A 16,406-nucleotide genomic window follows, 5' to 3' on the forward strand; every position below is an offset into this window, starting at 1 on the left:
GTTGGTGTCACTGCTCACACATTGATTCTGATTTTAATCTTTATGATGTTACTGGAACAATAGATGTGATAATATCCTGGCATGTCGCAGAAATGTTAAACTGGAGGCATGTGTGAGAGCGTGAGAATATTTTGCTGATTGAACCACTTGTTTATCTCATGCACAGACAAGGAAATTGCCACAAGGAAACAAATGCATTTATTTATTATGTAAGTGTTTAGAGCACTTTTAAAACTTTTATAGTTTTATGGAAGTCACAATGAAGCAACTCCTATCACACAAATTATGACTACTGACTACATACTGTATTTGTGTATTGCAACTAATGGAAAAACTTTTTTGACATTAAAGAAGTAAAAAAAAAGTGATACTAATTATTTGTATTGTGTTTATGTATTACCTCTTCATGACACAATAAAACAAGCTTAGTTGATTTTTTGGTAATTAACAAATACTCTTTCGTGCAGATTACATCGTTGATTTCATTAAACTGGCGAGGTACATCACCAAATTAAATCATGAAGACATTTTTTGTTTGTTCAGCACAGTGTTCACAAATGGTAAATATGTGACAAATAAATAACTCCAGTCTTTTGTTTTATTCCAATCTCATGTCTCGTGATTTATTGTACAGATCTGTTCCACGGAAACAGAAATATAAACAGAATAGAAATTGTTGTGTTAATTTAAACACTTACGACCAAACCAAAATGTCAATTGAAAAAAAACAACTATCACACAATACTCTGACAAAATATTTGAATAAAAAAATAGTTTTTTGCTTTGGTTTGGTTACTTTATTGGTACCCGAGGGTAGCAGTCGTAAAAACAGTAGAAAAACACGTCATCCATCTTGACATACATTACCACGAACACAGACAATCTAGTTTGTACAAGACGTACAACAACAACTTGTACAAACAAACCCACTGCAACTAATTTTAAACCGACTAACTGAGAACAAAACCGCAGCAGTGAGTGTGGTCTCCATGCAAAAACAAAAAATAAAGCATTTTCAATTCACAAAACCCTTTGTTACACTCATTAATCCACGGTATTATTTGTCCATTGAAATCATCCATTATTCTTTACAAGAGCTGCCAACGTGGACACTGTGCTGCTGGGGTCCAATATTTTAACCAAAGGTACATTTACGCCCGTCTCTTGGAAAATCTTATTCTGCAGTGTCATGGCCAACATCGAGTCAATGCCCAGCGCACAGAGAGCCGAGTCATCGTCCAGCTCGTCCACGCCAACGCCGCTGATGTCGCTGACAATAGTTCTCACGCTTTCATACGTGGAAGACGAACGCTGAACCGTGGGTTCGTCACTCAGTTCAACTTTGAGCTCCATTTCCACGAGCGCCGACAGACGCTCTCTGAGAGACGCATTTTGTGAAAGAACGTGGAGGTGAAGGTTTTTGAAGTTGAACTTGCATATGACTTGTTGCGGCCTGTTCATCCAAAGGCACTTTTCAAGCGCCTCTTGGATGTCACACACATCCATTGTCATCATCCCTTTGGCCTCCAGGAACTTTTGGAAGTGGTCTTTGTTCAACAAGAGGCCGAGGTTCAAGGGACCCCAGTTGATGGACTGTCCGGCAAGTCCGAGGTTCCTCCTTAAACGACAGAATGTGTCGAGGAAAGAATTGGCCGCCGCGTAGTTACATTGCGAGGCATTGCCGATGAACGAAGAGATGGAGGAGTAGCACACGAAAAAATCCAGTTTGTTGGCAAGCGTTGCGTAGTGAAGGTTTAGAGCGCCGCTCACTTTAGGCTGCAGCACCTTTCGGAGGAGCGACTCATCGAGGTTTTCGATCAACGCGTCGTGTAAAACTGCAGCGCTGTGAAACACTCCTTTGATCGGGCAAGAGGGGAATCTTTGTTCGATCTTTGAGATCGCGTCCGCTACCTGCATCGACACAGAAACGTCACATTTGACATTCGTGATTTTGACGCCGTACCTTTTCCGGAGGAGGTCCATCTCAAACTGCAATTCATCAGTCAGGTTACTTCTGGACAGCGTTGCAATACAACCTCCCCCGTTATAGGCAATGAACTTCACCGTCTCAAACCCCAAACCAGAGAGCCCTCCGGTGACAATATAGACAGAGCGTTGTTTAAAGAGTTGTCCAGACCCTGTCAGCAAAGGGATATCTGACAATTGACAGTCAGGTTCTCCGTGATCAAGAACAACTTGCTGCACCGTCTTTGCTGTGAAGTAGGACTCGGCATCTGCATCGTTCTGATGCTCTTCTATGCCCGATAATTGAAAAGTAGCTCTTTTCAAAGGTAGAGATACCGTATCAAAGCCTAATGACAATAGCCAATCAGAGATATTCTGCATTTGCAGACTCGCTCTCTGGAGAACATTAGCCACATCAAGTTTATGAACATGGACGCGTTCACTCTGCAGTGCAAACATGTTTGCTGAGACGGAGGGTGGCATGTGATCGCTACTGACAAAAATGAGGTGTCTGTCGTGACTACCGCTGTCTCGCATCCCTTGCCAAGAGTGATCGAACGGGGGCAGAAACACGAAAGCATGACTCTGATCAAAATGCAGAGATTCTCCTCTGAAATGTGACAATGAGGAAACGTTCCAGCCGGACCTGTTACCCGTCAGAGCCAGAACTTTTGTCAGGGCTGAGGCTGAGTTGGAGGAGATGATCATCAGCTTCTTGTGTTGTTGTTTAACCCGAAACAGCATTTTCTGCAGGATCACCCACGCGAGTATGAAGTAAGACACACATGGGGTCTCTTTTAGAAACGGGAGTCTCTTTGTGCTGTAGCACACAGACTCGGGAATCATAACCTTCGCAGTGGCAAGTACTGGATAACACGAAGCGATATGATCCCCCGCTCGTAGATTGTGAACGTCTTTCCCGACAGCTGTGACAACGCCGCTAAAATCTAAAGCAACAAGCTTGTGGTTGTGTGACGTGTGCTTGTTCCAATACATCGTCTTCCCAAACTTCCAATGCGATGTGGTGACGGGAAAGTAATCAGATGATTGCACGCACACATTGCTGAGCTGAATCTCAACGGACTTCTCTTGGACAGGATTGGTGTTCGTGTCGCAGGGGATGGCGGACAAGTGAGTCATTCGGTATGGATCAGTTGTCTGGAGAACAAAGTCGCTCACAAAGCGCATATCACCTTCACACAAAACCCCGTCCCTCATGGGCGTCCGTGCTATTCTTGTTGTCAACGCTTGGCCTTTGCTGATCACGACCTCTTGTTCTTTGCAGGAGTCTATCACGCAAACCAGCGTTTCAATGTCTTCACCGGTCACAGAAGCAAGGTCAATCAGTTGAAAAGAGAGACCAGCCATCTCCGCTGCACAAGCCCTGGTCATACCAGACAGCACGAAACCAGGACTGACATGACCAACTATCGTTTCCGTCGATCTGTAAGTAATGACACGGACGGTGCAAGAGCGTTGGCTCTCTTTCAAGGCTAAAACAATCTGGCGAAACAGCTCGCAGCAGTTCACCATGCAGTCAAGCATCTTCTCGGATGACAAGTGACTGAGGTCCTCTACACCCCAGATGAAGACAACGTTTTCTATATCAACGTTGGCGGTAAGTGAGCCGAACACTAAATTTCGAATTTGGTCTGTTGTCCAACGCTCTCCGCTCTCCACATGTGCTGACTGTGGGTGCATGTGTGGCTTGAGCCCTTCAGCTATACCAAGTTTGTCTTCGAAAACTATCGCTTTTATTTTGCCATTTTGCGAGGCTCTTATGTCAGGAATTGCCGTTATTTCATTGTGGAAGAACCATGACTGAAGAGCACTTGAGCAATTGCCCAAAAATGAGATCCTCACCCCCTTAAGTTCCACCAGCACATGACCGTCTGGGGTGGCAAAGCTACCACATACATCCAGGTAGTCTGGAGTCTCTTGAGTGGTTCGTAAGTACATGACCATTTCTTCTTGCAGTGGTCCTGATATGGTGACGCTACCGATAGCTGAGGGGAATCCCTGCTTTGCTGTTAGCCGACCAATAGCAACCACAGCGGTCATTTGCATGAAGTAGTCCAAGAGCACAGGGTGAAAGAAAAACTCATGAAGGTGTTGTAGAAGTTGACCAGGAACCTGAATTGCTGTCACAGCTTCCTTAAATTCATCTCCAAAATGCACATCGTTGAGCTGTTTGAAGACAGCTCCATATTCAAATCCAGCTCGAGAAAGAATTGAATAAATCTCTTTTCTCTTTATGACCAATTTACACCTTTGGGAGATCACGTCCAGACAAATGATTGGTTCTTCTAACAGCGGTTGGACGTCTGCACACCTGTACGTGCCGGAGGTGTGCGTTGCAACAGAAGACTGGATTTTGAATGAAGCGCTATTTTCTGCATGATCCAGCGTCACTTTCAACTGATGAGAGTTTGAGCTCAGTGCAAACACACTCTCAAATCTTACACTTAGCTGGAGCTGGGAAACCGGTTTCTTGGGCCTTAAACTGGCCATCACGGCGGCATACGCTAGCTCAACATAGAAAGCGCCTGGCACAATGGAGACGCCATTGTTTTTATGCTCCCATAGATATGGGGCACTTTCCAAGGAGAAGTTGCACGTGTACTCTTTGTCATCTTGCTTTGTTTGCGAAAGGAGCGCGAAGGGAGAAAATGACGATAAGTCACCACCTTTTCTCGAAGCTTCAAATTTCAATTGTTTCTTTGTGTTGACAAACTGATAGACTGGAAGAGCTGTGGGCAAAGTCTCACAACCCCTGTAGAGCTGACGCCAGTCCACACTGACACCCAGCTCAAATAGCTTTCCCACGGTAGACAACATTGTGTCGTAGTCTTTCTCTGGCTGGACAGACGAAAGAACTGTGGCGTTTTCCCCCAAAGACTCATGTATGTTTCTTTGGAGAGCCCTACAAGGCCCAATCTCCACAAAGACCACTGATTGCTTGTCTTTGGTGGCAGCATGCAGCGTTCGCTCAAATAAGACGGGCTCTCGAATGTTCCTCGCCCAATATCTGCCTGTTCTGAAGTCGCCATCCGAACAACTGTCGCCAGTCACTGTTGAAAACAGTTTGCACTCTTTGTCGTTGGCATTCAGGGGCTCAATGCTTTTCTCAATGTCATCAAGTATAGGATCCATCATATGGCTGTGGTATGCTGCTGGCACGTCCAACTCACGGAGGAAGAGGTTTTTCTCCGTAAACATCTTCAGCCTCTGATACAAGACGTCTATAGCGTCCGCTTCCCCTGACAGAGTGCAGGACTGCGGGCTGTTGAAAGCTGCAACGCAAATTTTCCCAGAAAACTCTGGAAGGATCCGTAATACATTTTCGACAGCCACATTCCCAACAACAAGCATCTTCCCCCCGGTGACCTTACTCTGAAGAGCACTGCGGTGGTGCACCACTTTCACGGCGTCCTCGAGAGACAAGAGTCCAGAGCAGTGAGCGGCGGCCACCTCGCCGACGGAGTGCCCGAGCACGCCGTCGGGTCGGACCCCCCAGTGTTTTAGGAGCGCGGCAATGCCAACCTGAATTGCAAAAAGAAGAGGCTGGGCAACATCTGGCTTGCTTAAAACATCATTATCGGATTCACCGGCAAGCCATTGGTGAACGCTGGTGTTTTTATGGCTTTGAAAAAGATTCTCAACTGCTCGGACCTTGTCTCGGAAAATGGGAACGTCTCTCAGGAGCTGCTCGCACATACCCTTGTAAGCAACTCCATTTCCACAAAACACAAAGACCACCTGGGTGTCAGACCTTATTGAATCCACATTTGTTTTCACCGCAGATGCCAGCCGTTGTTCTAAATCAGACGGGGAAGAAAATGGGAAGGCCTTCCTATATTTGTGCCTAGAATGACTCCTTCCGCATGCTGAAGTGTATGACAGGGCCTGTAAATCAACTGATTGATTGCGGCAAAGCCTCTGGTAGGTGTCAGCGATGGTCAGGTGTAACGATTTCTCACAGGCTGCAGATATTACAAAGAGTTTTGGGGCGCTTTTTGGGATCTGAGTGGGTACGGTGGTCTTTCTGTACTCTTGTATAATCACATGTGCATTTGTGCCCCCAAACCCGAAGCTGTTGACCCCGGCCGACCTTCTCATTGACCCCTTGGTCTCCCATCTTTCAGCTTTAACCGGAATACTTATACTCAAAGCTTTTACATCCACACTGGCATTGTCTTCCGAGTAGAAAACAGAGGGAACGATGGTCTGGTGCTTCATCATTAAGAGTACCTTAATCAGTCCGGCCACTCCTGCAGCAGACTCTGTGTGTCCGATGTTGCCCTTCACAGAGCCGATCCGCAGTGTCTCTGACCCGGGAGGTCTGGCTTTAGCGATGGCGTTTGAAATGCTTCTTGCCTCCGTTGGATCGCCAACTGGTGTCCCACTCCCATGTGCCTCAACGTACTGGACGTTCGCACGGTCAGACTCTGAGTAGAGTCTTTTCAACAGCTCCTCTTGTTGGGTCATGGACGGTTTGGTGATGGGAGTGACTGAGCGTCCATCTTGGTTGACCGCTGTTTTGCTGACGACACCCCATATTTTGTCGCAGTCCTTCATTGCCTTTGGAGAGAAAGTCCCACTATCAGCATGCAATCCTGTATCTCCACTGTTTAAAGTGTATTAAGGGCCAAGTGATGACCGTAAAAAAAACACAATAGTGCTTACATTTTTCAGCGGCTTCAAGAGAACGACCCCGCAGCCCTCTCCTCTTCCGTAGCCATCCGCTCTGCTGGAGAACGGCTTGCTGGTCCCTTCAGGTGAGATCATCTTGGCCTTGCTCAGAGCAACAAACACTCGTGGCTCTATGATGCAACTGACACCTCCACAAAGAGCCATCTCACAGTCTCCTAGTTGAAAAAGACAAATATGGGACATTTAAATTGGCTGTGTTGCCGTAGGGCACGGTATTTGCAGCAGAGGAAAAAGGGAACTAAGTACCTTGCTTTATAGCCTGGCAGGCTAAATGTAGAGCCACCAAAGACGAAGAACAAGCACTGTCAATAGCAAGAGAAGGGCCAGTGAGGTTGAAGGTGAAGGACAGTCTATTGGCCGCCACACTCATGGCCGTCCCGGTGCCGTTGTAGTGGGTTATCGTTGTCGGACTGTTGCTTCGGAGAATCTCGTAATCCCTGTTCATTAGACCTGCAACATTATAGTAAAAGCAGAGCACATTACAATTTGTGTAACGTGCAACTGTGCTTGAAGCACCAACAGGTCAAATGTACCGACTTATGTCAAGATTCTCACGACGAAGCGATGCATCCTGGGTTTCTTGTGACTATTCTGAGTAGCAAAAAGAGAAGATACCACCAACAACGGATAACAATAAATATGTTAACCTTGCACCTTGAGAATCAACGCATTCTGACAGCGGGTACATTTCACCCGTTGGCGGTTTTAGGTATACACCGTCCCCTAGTGGTTCCAGTGTAGAAAGTACAATAGATTGACAGGTCACCTATGTAAACTCCAGTTCTGCTTCCACTGATGCTTTCCATCGCCACTCCTGCATCTTCTAACGCCCTGTATGCACACTGCAGCAGGAGCTTCTGCTGAGGGTCCATGCATTCAGCCTCTGCTTCAGTAATGCCAAAAAACTTGTGATCGAACTCATTAAAGCTGAAATAAAAAGGAAGAAATGACTGCAGATTTACAGATGACAGTATATACCTTTACAAGAAGGACTTGTGTTACATTATACAACTGTACTATGAGCTAAGACAACTTGTGAATCCTGCTTTTGATATGAATGTCATATCCACCTTATACTATCAGTTTCATTTCATTATCTTTTTTTAATGTATATTTACTGCATATATCATTTAATTGTACTCAATTTAGCTATTTATTACCCTTCCCCCTCTTTTAATCCTCCTTGTGTAAAAGTATATAAATGTGGGATAGTATATGTAGTGCAGGTATATGTATGTGTGTGTATAGATGCATATATAAGTATTTGTCGGTGTAGATGCGTGCATGTATATAAAGGTTTATACTTGCTATATGCTAAACTATTGATAACAATATTACTGTTTGGATTATTTACTATGTATTTTATTGTATTATGTTGATTTAAATGACAAGGATTGTTCTGTAATGTGGAAAATGCTAAATAAAAAGTTCAAAGAAATCAATTTAAAAAAGCAGATCCATCACAATTCAAACACTTTTCAATATAAGAATTAATACTTAACATTAAAAAAGATGACGCTTACCCTTCTATAAGAGCTGCTTTGGTTGTCTGTGTCTTTCCGGGTTTCTTATCATCGGCATCGTACCAGAAAGTGGTGTCAAATCTCTCCGCTGGAATATCTACAGCACAGTTCTTTCCCTCCAACAAAACCCTCCAGAAGTTGTCCAGCCCCTCCCCTAAAACACAACAAACCACAACACTTATCATCCACCTTAAGACAACTGATAAACAAAAACATTTTAAACGCTTGCGTCGTACCTCCAGGGAAGTTGCATCCAACCCCGATAACAGCGACGTCGTCCTCTTCGTCCTCCATTGTTGAAGTCGCTCTGGGGACGTTGTTGCTTTATTCTGAAAGCCAAAGTAAAAAATCCAGCCTCTCCATCGTGAAGCTCAGTGTTCAGTGCTGCTCAGGAGTAGAGCTGCTGCACCGCTCCACCTTTATAAGCACTGAGCCATGAGACGGGACAAGGGGACACAATGCTCTGCCTTGTTGCGTCTCAGTTGGCTTCATCTGCAACTAGATGCACTAATTGTAACTTAAGATCATTCAAAGGCTGGTGAATGCGTTTTTGTTCTTATTTCCACATTGACAAAATAAAACAGTGTATGTAAAACAGTCTCAAAGGCCTCAAATTGTTAATTTCTACAGGATCCCGTGGTCACATTGTCTTTTAAAAAGGAAATAGTAAACACAGAACACATCCGTGAGTAAAGGTAACCTTTATTTCAGCTCCGAGAAGACCTTAAACGGAACAAACAGAAGCACAAAGCCAATCACTTTACACGCATACATTGTGCATATATATACATTTCCCCTCGTAAAAATAGGGCGCGAGGGCCTATCGCTAATATCAGAAAAAGAGAACACACCTTTGGGCACTTAAATAAATACGAACAAACAATAGATGCAACTGAAAAAAGATCATCAGTTGGTGAAAACTCGACTATGAACAGCGGCATCACCTGCACCTTGCTACAGCTGATTCTAGACAGTCTAGATTGAGGTACTTTAAGGTCCTAGGTCTACACTTCTTGGATGATAGACACATGAAATCATTCAGCTCATCTTGATTTAGCATGATCTTTGTCAAATGCATTTGCCTGAGAACCTTGTTATGAGACCAAAATATGACGGGGACGCATGAAAACTACTACGGCGGCCATTTGTGTTCAGAGTAAAAAGGACAACAAAACCCTCAAATATCCTTTATAGTAGAATATGTGTGTCCCTTCCCATGAGGGCTTTAAAAGCACTCTCTCCAGGAAATGCAAGACAAATCATAATGAAATAAAACTGTTTATAAGGGGTAAAACTTCATCATTTCAGTGTCATCTTCACATTAATAATAATAAGGGATACAAATGAATGAAATACAAGGCCTGTGCGTAGTTGCACAGTCATATCTACATGATGCAAGAGTCTAAAACCTCTACTGAAGTATCTGGATCTCCGGTGTTTTGCCCTCCAGCACCATCTTGATCTCTTTGGCGTTCAGAGTTTCGTTCGCCAGCAGGGCGTCCGCGAGTATCTTGTGCTCCTTGCTGTAAGTCTTCAGGATGTGTCTGGCGCGCTCGTAGGAGTCCTGGATGGGAAGAGGAAGAAAGGAGGTTCATATCTGCACATTAAAAGAAGATTTTGGGAGCGCTGCGGGAAGAAAAAAAACACGCACATTCAGCAAAACCCTGATTTCCTGCTCGATGATAGCTTGCGTCTCGGGGCTCTGCTTGGACACGTCGCCGTAGGTCATCACACCGAGCTGCAACACAACACAAATTACACGCTTTAGGTTGAATGAACAGACCTTCTCAAGCATTAGTCACTTGTAACTGGTCGTTATACGCTGTGGGGGTTTTCTTCTCCTGGGAGTTCAGACTTAGAAAGATTTTCTTTGACTTCGGTGTAATCACAGGTTACACCGATGTTAGAGGACGGCAGGGTTTCATTCCAACTTAACAATACACCAGTGTCTTTGTGCAAACAATTCAATATACTGTAAACAAAAAAAGGTCAAGCCCCGTAGCAATAAAAGCCCCGTGAACATCTTATATGTCAGTAGAAAGGAACAAAACTTATCCGCACAAATTAAAATGTTACCTTGTCACTCATGCCGAACCTGGTCACCATCATTTTTGCTATTTTGGTTGCTCCATCAAAGTCACTGGAGGCTCCTAAAAAGCACAAAAAGCAGGTGGAGATTGAGACGAATGCAACATGTGCTATAATTATTGTGATGTAGTATTACATCTGTCATAAAAAATGTGGATAAAGTCTTGTGTTTCACACCAACAGAAGAATTTCTTAACAATGAAAATATTCGTCTTCATGATACCAATCTGTGAAAATGTGTTGTTTTTTTTGTCGTACATGCACCGATCTGAGAATCTTAAAATATACAGACGACAGTAGATCAAGTGTTTTCTCCATCAGGACTGACACCAAACAAATCTAGTGAATTAACTCCTTGTATTCACGCACCGGTGGTGATGTTTTCGTCCCCGAAGATGAGCTCCTCCGCTACTCTCCCGCCCATACTGACGTCCATCTGCGCCAGCAGCTGGGCTCTCGTCTCGCTCCAGCGGTCGTTCTCTGGTAGCAGAGACACCTAGAGGAAGAGGACCGGACGGATGAGCTGCAGGTTGAATTTTGACAAATGTTACCGGTAAGGAGAAATAACAAAGAGCTCACGTGGCCAAGAGTTGGGCCTCTGGGCATGATCGTGGCCTTATTGATAGGCATTGCATCTTTGGTGTAATACGCAACAATAGCGTGGCCCGACTCGTGGTAGGCTGTGATGGTCTTGTTCTTCTTGTCGATTTCAACACTCCTCCTCTCGGGGCCTGGTGTGACGAGGACAAACATAAAAAGGGATTTAAACCACCCGTTCTGGTTCTCTCTCGCTGACTTGACGTCCTTCTTGTCCGCTGACTGAAGCGTGTCGGGAGAATCTGTCTCGCGGGATCGGGAGGGACTCGGAGGCGTGTACTCACCCATGATGATCTTGTCTTTAGCGAACTCCAGGTCGGACATTGAGACCATCTCCTTCTCGTCCATGGCCGCCTTCAGGGCGGCCTGGTTGACCAGGTTCTCCAGGTCGGCCCCGGAGAAGCCCACTGTGCCCCGGGCGATAATGGACGCGTCCACGGCTGTGAAAAAGAAACGCAGGAGAAATGGTCTTCAGTTTTCAGGAGACAATGCTGCCCTTTATACACAGAGCAAACAAAGCTTTTCTCACAGGTTTACAGCTCTGAGTGCTTTAAAAACGGTTTTAATTCATTTTTAAAAAGCTAACGTTCATTGTCCGAGACGTACCAGGGTCCATTTTGATCTTGGAGAGGTACAAGATGAGAATTTCAGTGCGTCCTTTCACATCGGGGCGAGGGACAGTCACCTGCATGTCAAACCTTCCTGGCCTCACCAGAGCACTGGACGGTAGGAGCAAAGTAGTATTAATTAAGATTCACAGTACATACACTCTTAATATCTACTAAATGACATGACTTTATATATTTTACATCCAATATGATGAGTTTTGAAGAGTAGGAAGTAGGTTCTCAGATACGGAAATTAAATCTAGGGTTTGAGTTCACCGTCATTCGAAGCAAACATGAGACAATCGTACCTCTGAAGTTGTTGACTGATATGTGTGTGTGTGTGTGTGTGTTGACTGATATGTGTGTGTGTGTGTGTTGACTGATATGTGTGTGTGTGTGTGTGTGTGTTATACAGTGTAACCAAAACGAGGACAAGGCCACGAGGATAAAAACAGCCTGAGGCATCCGTCTGAGCGTAAAGGTCACCGAGGTGGAAGCAAAATAACTGAAACAGTTTTGTAGACATGTGGATCTACATCCTCTATGGATTGACTTTATCTCAAACTTATTATTCTGTTTAAATTCAAACCAAGGTAACATGATGTGGAACGTAAACATACCTATCCAAAGCTTCTGCAAAGTTTGTAGCGCCAATAACGATGACGCCTTCATTTGGTTTGAACCTGTAAAATACCAAAACATTGAGTGTAAGAAGTGAAATTTCTGAACCGCAAAATTTCTTTATTTCATTTTTTTTTACACTTAAAAGGCAGAACACTCACCCGTCCATTTCAGCCAGCAGCTGGTTGATGGTTTGTCTGGAATACGGATGCATTGGAGACTCGATTCTTTTTCCGCCGACGCTGTCCAACTCGTCAATGAAGATGACACAGGGAGCGTTAGCTTTTGCCTCTTCTGCAAACCACAAAAGAAGAAGAAGAAAGAGATTGTAGTGGTTTGGATACACCCTCAACTGGTCGCTCACATTTTACTCAGACTTACTGAAAAGGTTCCTGATTCGACTCGCGCCGACGCCCACAAACATCTCATCGAACTCTGATCCGGAGGCGTAGTAGAAGGGCACGTCGGCCTCTCCGGCCACGGCCCTCGCTAACAGAGTCTTTCCTGTTCCTGGTGGTCCAACGAGGAGGATCCCTGAGAGGATGACAGAGGGCACACATTCAGATTAAAGAACAGCATGTCAACACATAGCAGTCAAGACCAATTAAAAACAAAAAAAGGGGAAATGAGAAAAAAAACCTAAAATACCTTTAGGCAGCTTTCCACCCAGAACAGTGTATTTCTGGGGGTTCTTGAGAAAGTCAACAACTTCTTCCAATTCATTTTTTGCCTCCTCCACGCCTTTGACGTTGTCAAATGTCACATTCTTCACCTGGACGGGGTCGACCGCCGAGTCAAGACCAGATGTGGTGCGGAACCTCACTGTGAAAATCGCCCAAAAACAACTGGTTTAGTACAACAACTCCAGAAAAAACTTAAATTTCTTAAGACAGGAACTGCAGGTTTAAAGAGTCTTACTGTGTGAATGTAAAGAATGTAAAGACACAGATCCAAATGTAATAGAAAACATACACAGTTGATATTGATATTAAAAGGATTACTACACAGTGATAGGCAGCAGAATAATCAGTCACGCTCCACATGCACACCGCAGGAGGCATATTTTATAAGCTACTGTATACTGTACGGTATTACCTTAAAGTGTACACGTTAAAAAAGTATTTAAGCTGAAAATTGGCTCAAGTAAAACATTGACACGCTTTGATTGATTTGCGTCGTGCATGTGGGGTCGTGAGTAGATTTGTAAGCATTGGAGAGAATAGAAACTGAAACAAACCAGCGTCAGAAAAGGAGCCTTTACCCGAGAGAAACGGGCTTCTTGATAAGCCATAAATGCCGATAAATAGAAGGACCACCAGGATCAACCGGGTTCTCCTCAGCGAGTCTGTAAAACAAGAGCACAGACAGATATTAGTTCTTCATGTCAATCATGGGACCTCATCGTGTTTTACTTCAGCACTGCCAGCCAAAAAAAAACCCTGGTGCAACGACAGTATTATACTGATCGGGAATCCTGTCATTATATAAGATTAATTTTCTCCCCAATCAATAATAACTGAAGTGCCTGATGGCTTAAGTGAGCGAGCCACATGCCTTGTGTTCTCTGAGTGAAGGCCTGAGACCTCATGAACCCCTCGGTGAAACCCGTCTTGAACGATTCCTGCTGGTTAACAGGAACGTTCTTTTCTTTCGTCAGTTGGTCCAGTGATTGTGCTTCTGGTACCTTTTCCCTCTGAAGGAATCCCTGTGAGGGGGAACAAAGAGTTGTTTTGTCAAAACGCAGCCCATTTTGGTAACACAGAGTACTTTCCATAGATAACAGTTCAAACGATAGTGTCGCTGACCTTCATGAAGAACGGCGTGTAGGCCTCAGTCTCCACTGGACCGTCATAACTAGACTCCCTTCGTCTGGTTTTTGATTGTAGTGTCTTGAAACCCCGACTCTGGACCCATACTAAGAGAGACGTGAAAGACGATGAACTAAAACGTCGAGCATTTTAATACACATGGTTAGTTTACGCAGAGCAGAGTCAGTTTCTTACCAGGCAAGGACTGTAGCTCTGAGCAAGCTTCTCTGAGAGGACTGTTGTATTGCGTGTGGAATATGTGGGAGCCGAAAACTCCCGGCCGTCTCTGTGAAAACCCTGTCAAACAAACAAAAAGGTTTGTTTCAATTACATGACTATATCTATATCTATATGTATATATATATAAATAAATAAATTCACAAATGTGTCAAATTAGCTTTTCTCAGATTATCTGAAAAAAGTGGGAAAGGTGAGCTGCTCACCATGCTTGTTGTGGAAGAAGCTGTTGGCAGAAACGTGACTTGACCTCCATATAGAGGACACAGCGGGAGGTTCTTCTGGTCCCGGTATCGGCAACAACCTGCAGACCAGCTCATCCAGCTGACTCACCCGGATCTCTGACAGGCCCAGATCCCTCAGACTCACACAGGGCTGCGAAGAGAAGACCACAAAAGTAGTACTTATCTACACCTTTCTGAGACAATAATTGCATGTGAACGGCTTTTTAAGAACCTCATTAAAAAAACTTTCCGAGTCATCCTTTTTACTTTTACAGAAACGTATTGTTATTAACTTAAGTACACACTGGGATGTGCAATATTTTTTTTTACATGATACAGACAATGTGGCACTGGTAGGGTTAAAAATAACTTTCTTAGCTTGTGTGAAATGTGAGTACAATTCTTTTATAGGTTATTACAGTGTGTTTGAGAGTTAGAGAATAAAAACCAACATGAATCCTTCCCCCTTTTTACATGACTATTATATGAATAATGATAATAATAATTCCAATACTTTTTGTCCCCCTCGTGAGGTCATGTCATGTATCCGTGGCGTCAGTCTCACCTCATTAAGATACGAGCTGTGCTCTGGAATGAAGTCTTTGTGAAGGGTCTGCACCGAAGCCGTGGCTGAGTTCTTCAGAGAGTGGAGGGCATTGATGAGCTGGCTCAGGGGCAGTATCATCTGGCAGATAAACAGAGGAGGAAGAGGAACGGTTTCAAAACCACATTGTGAACCCTCTAGCCAGGACAGTTATATCAGAGTCAGCTCAACTCTTAACTAACTGCTCTTTGCAGTATGACGCACATACGTCAAACAAGTGACGAGTGACGTAACCTGAACTCTTTGAAAATTAATTTGAACAGGCTTAAATTTACTTTAAACCTCGCTCAACCCAGACATGTCAGATCAAATCAACGCTAACCCAGATTCTCGGGGCTCGCTGCACTGAAATGTCTCGTTACGACAACGTGACGTCAGCACGGGCTGCTCGCGAAGAGATCTGCCGTTGACTTGTTAAAGCTAACGTTAGCCGGCATGTCATTGACCGTAGCAGAAGACATGATACACACAGAGACAGACAGAGCTCCTTGCTGATACAACAACTCCCACAATGGCATTTACCGTAAAACGCCGACTTTCTAACTAAAACACGTAAAGTTGACAGCGTTAAAAAAAAAAAAAAAAACACGTTCGCTAGCTTAACATCTGCTATACGGTCGGCTAAGCTTACCTGCTGAGGCTGAAACGACGTTGACAATGAAAACATGTTTGCCGAATGATAATTCAATATTAGCAGCTGAGTTGGGGGAGAGGAAAGGGTTGGTGTGTGAGGAGAGACCCTCGATACAAAGCTGAAGAATGAGTCCTCCCGCGAGCGGTGTCCTCTTGTTTTCCTTGTTACACAACTTTCGACAGCTTAGCTAACAAACTGCAAATGGATTCCCCGGTATCGGAGGTCGAATGGACTACAATATGACGTCATGTTGAATTACTACCGGGTGCGTCTTGCGTCAGCGTATCGTCCCTTTTGGACCCAAACTGCAAGCTTATTTAAATCGGATAAATAAATAAAACGATGACGCAAATATTACAACTACTACTTATTTACATTTTTTAGTCATTTGTCCTAATAATTAACTGTTTAGCTAGTTAGGTTAACGGCTATGTATCTTGGGTGGTCTCTTTTTGCCTGATTGAAATTAAAATATACAAATTAAGACAGTTGACATATATTTATATATAAATATTGCTAGTATTTGATAAATGCCCGCGGGAAATATCAATGTTACCGCAGCTTGGCGCGAAAGAAATAAATATATTAAAAAGAAAGCAACACAAAAAATAATAAAAAATAAATAAATTCATGAATATCGTTCGATATTATTTAACTTATTTGAACAAACGTGAATACACTTAGTCATTTGATATACAAAATTAACAACCGGCACTTAATTACACCCCACATCAAGAGCGTTGTATGATTTTCACACAGGCGCGTATTTGGACAACTACATTGA

The 16,406-nt window shown here is 43.9% G+C and overlaps 2 protein-coding genes across 4 annotated transcripts; both read right to left on the reverse strand.

Annotated features, from left to right (window-relative positions):
- Positions 1-896: 896 nt before the first annotated feature.
- On the reverse strand, positions 897-8,495 carry pks1 (polyketide synthase 1). Its single transcript, XM_068582194.1, has 6 exons — positions 8,438-8,495; positions 8,202-8,355; positions 7,445-7,605; positions 6,925-7,128; positions 6,652-6,833; positions 897-6,546 (listed from the first exon to the last, which is right to left on the reverse strand). The coding sequence occupies exons 1-6, from the start codon at positions 8,493-8,495 to the stop codon at positions 1,075-1,077; spliced, it is 6,231 nt and encodes a 2,076-aa protein (XP_068438295.1). The 3' UTR covers positions 897-1,074.
- Positions 8,496-8,886: 391 nt separating this feature from the next.
- Positions 8,887-16,039, reverse strand: LOC137788748 (ATP-dependent zinc metalloprotease YME1L1-like). 3 transcript variants are annotated; one of them, XM_068581804.1, is made up of 19 exons: positions 15,620-16,039; positions 14,950-15,069; positions 14,367-14,535; positions 14,119-14,220; positions 13,921-14,030; positions 13,670-13,820; positions 13,353-13,460; positions 12,764-12,937; positions 12,497-12,649; positions 12,277-12,409; positions 12,115-12,177; positions 11,493-11,605; positions 11,171-11,326; positions 10,869-11,020; positions 10,659-10,785; positions 10,278-10,351; positions 9,853-9,939; positions 9,611-9,765; positions 8,887-8,924 (listed from the first exon to the last, which is right to left on the reverse strand). In XM_068581804.1, the coding sequence occupies exons 1-18, from the start codon at positions 15,653-15,655 to the stop codon at positions 9,613-9,615; spliced, it is 2,181 nt and encodes a 726-aa protein (XP_068437905.1). In that variant the 5' UTR covers positions 15,656-16,039; the 3' UTR covers positions 8,887-8,924; positions 9,611-9,612. The 3 variants fall into 3 exon arrangements, with proteins under 3 accessions (XP_068437905.1, XP_068437904.1, XP_068437906.1); XM_068581803.1 differs by having other exon boundaries at positions 8,887-9,765; XM_068581805.1 differs by having other exon boundaries at positions 8,887-9,765; positions 13,377-13,460; positions 15,620-16,038.
- Positions 16,040-16,406: the final 367 nt, after the last annotated feature.

This window comes from Clinocottus analis, unplaced genomic scaffold (assembly GCF_023055335.1).
Source record: "Clinocottus analis isolate CAN_PGR_092001 unplaced genomic scaffold, fCliAna1.0.p SCAF_18, whole genome shotgun sequence".
Classification (NCBI taxonomy): domain Eukaryota; kingdom Metazoa; phylum Chordata; class Actinopteri; order Perciformes; family Cottidae; genus Clinocottus; species Clinocottus analis.

What these genes read in the sequence shown, in the direction of transcription:
- pks1 (XM_068582194.1), bottom strand. Translation starts at nt 8,495, where the DNA reads ATGGAGGACGAAGAGGACGACGTCGCTGTTATCGGGGTTGGATGCAAC. An exon ending in AAAGCAGCTCTTATAGAAGG is followed by an intron (nt 7,606 to 8,201) that starts GTAAGCGTCATC and finishes TTTTTATTTCAG; the next exon opens with CTTTAATGAGTTCGATCACA. An exon ending in TCTTGAAGCCGCTGAAAAAT is followed by an intron (nt 6,547 to 6,651) that starts GTAAGCACTATT and finishes TTCTCTCCAAAG; the next exon opens with GCAATGAAGGACTGCGACAA.
- LOC137788748 (XM_068581804.1), bottom strand. Translation starts at nt 15,655, where the DNA reads ATGTTTTCATTGTCAACGTCGTTTCAGCCTCAGCAG. An exon ending in AGAGCTACAGTCCTTGCCTG is followed by an intron (nt 14,031 to 14,118) that starts GTAAGAAACTGA and finishes CGTCTCTCTTAG; the next exon opens with TATGGGTCCAGAGTCGGGGT. An exon ending in GAGGCCCAACTCTTGGCCAC is followed by an intron (nt 10,786 to 10,868) that starts GTGAGCTCTTTG and finishes CTCTTCCTCTAG; the next exon opens with GTGTCTCTGCTACCAGAGAA.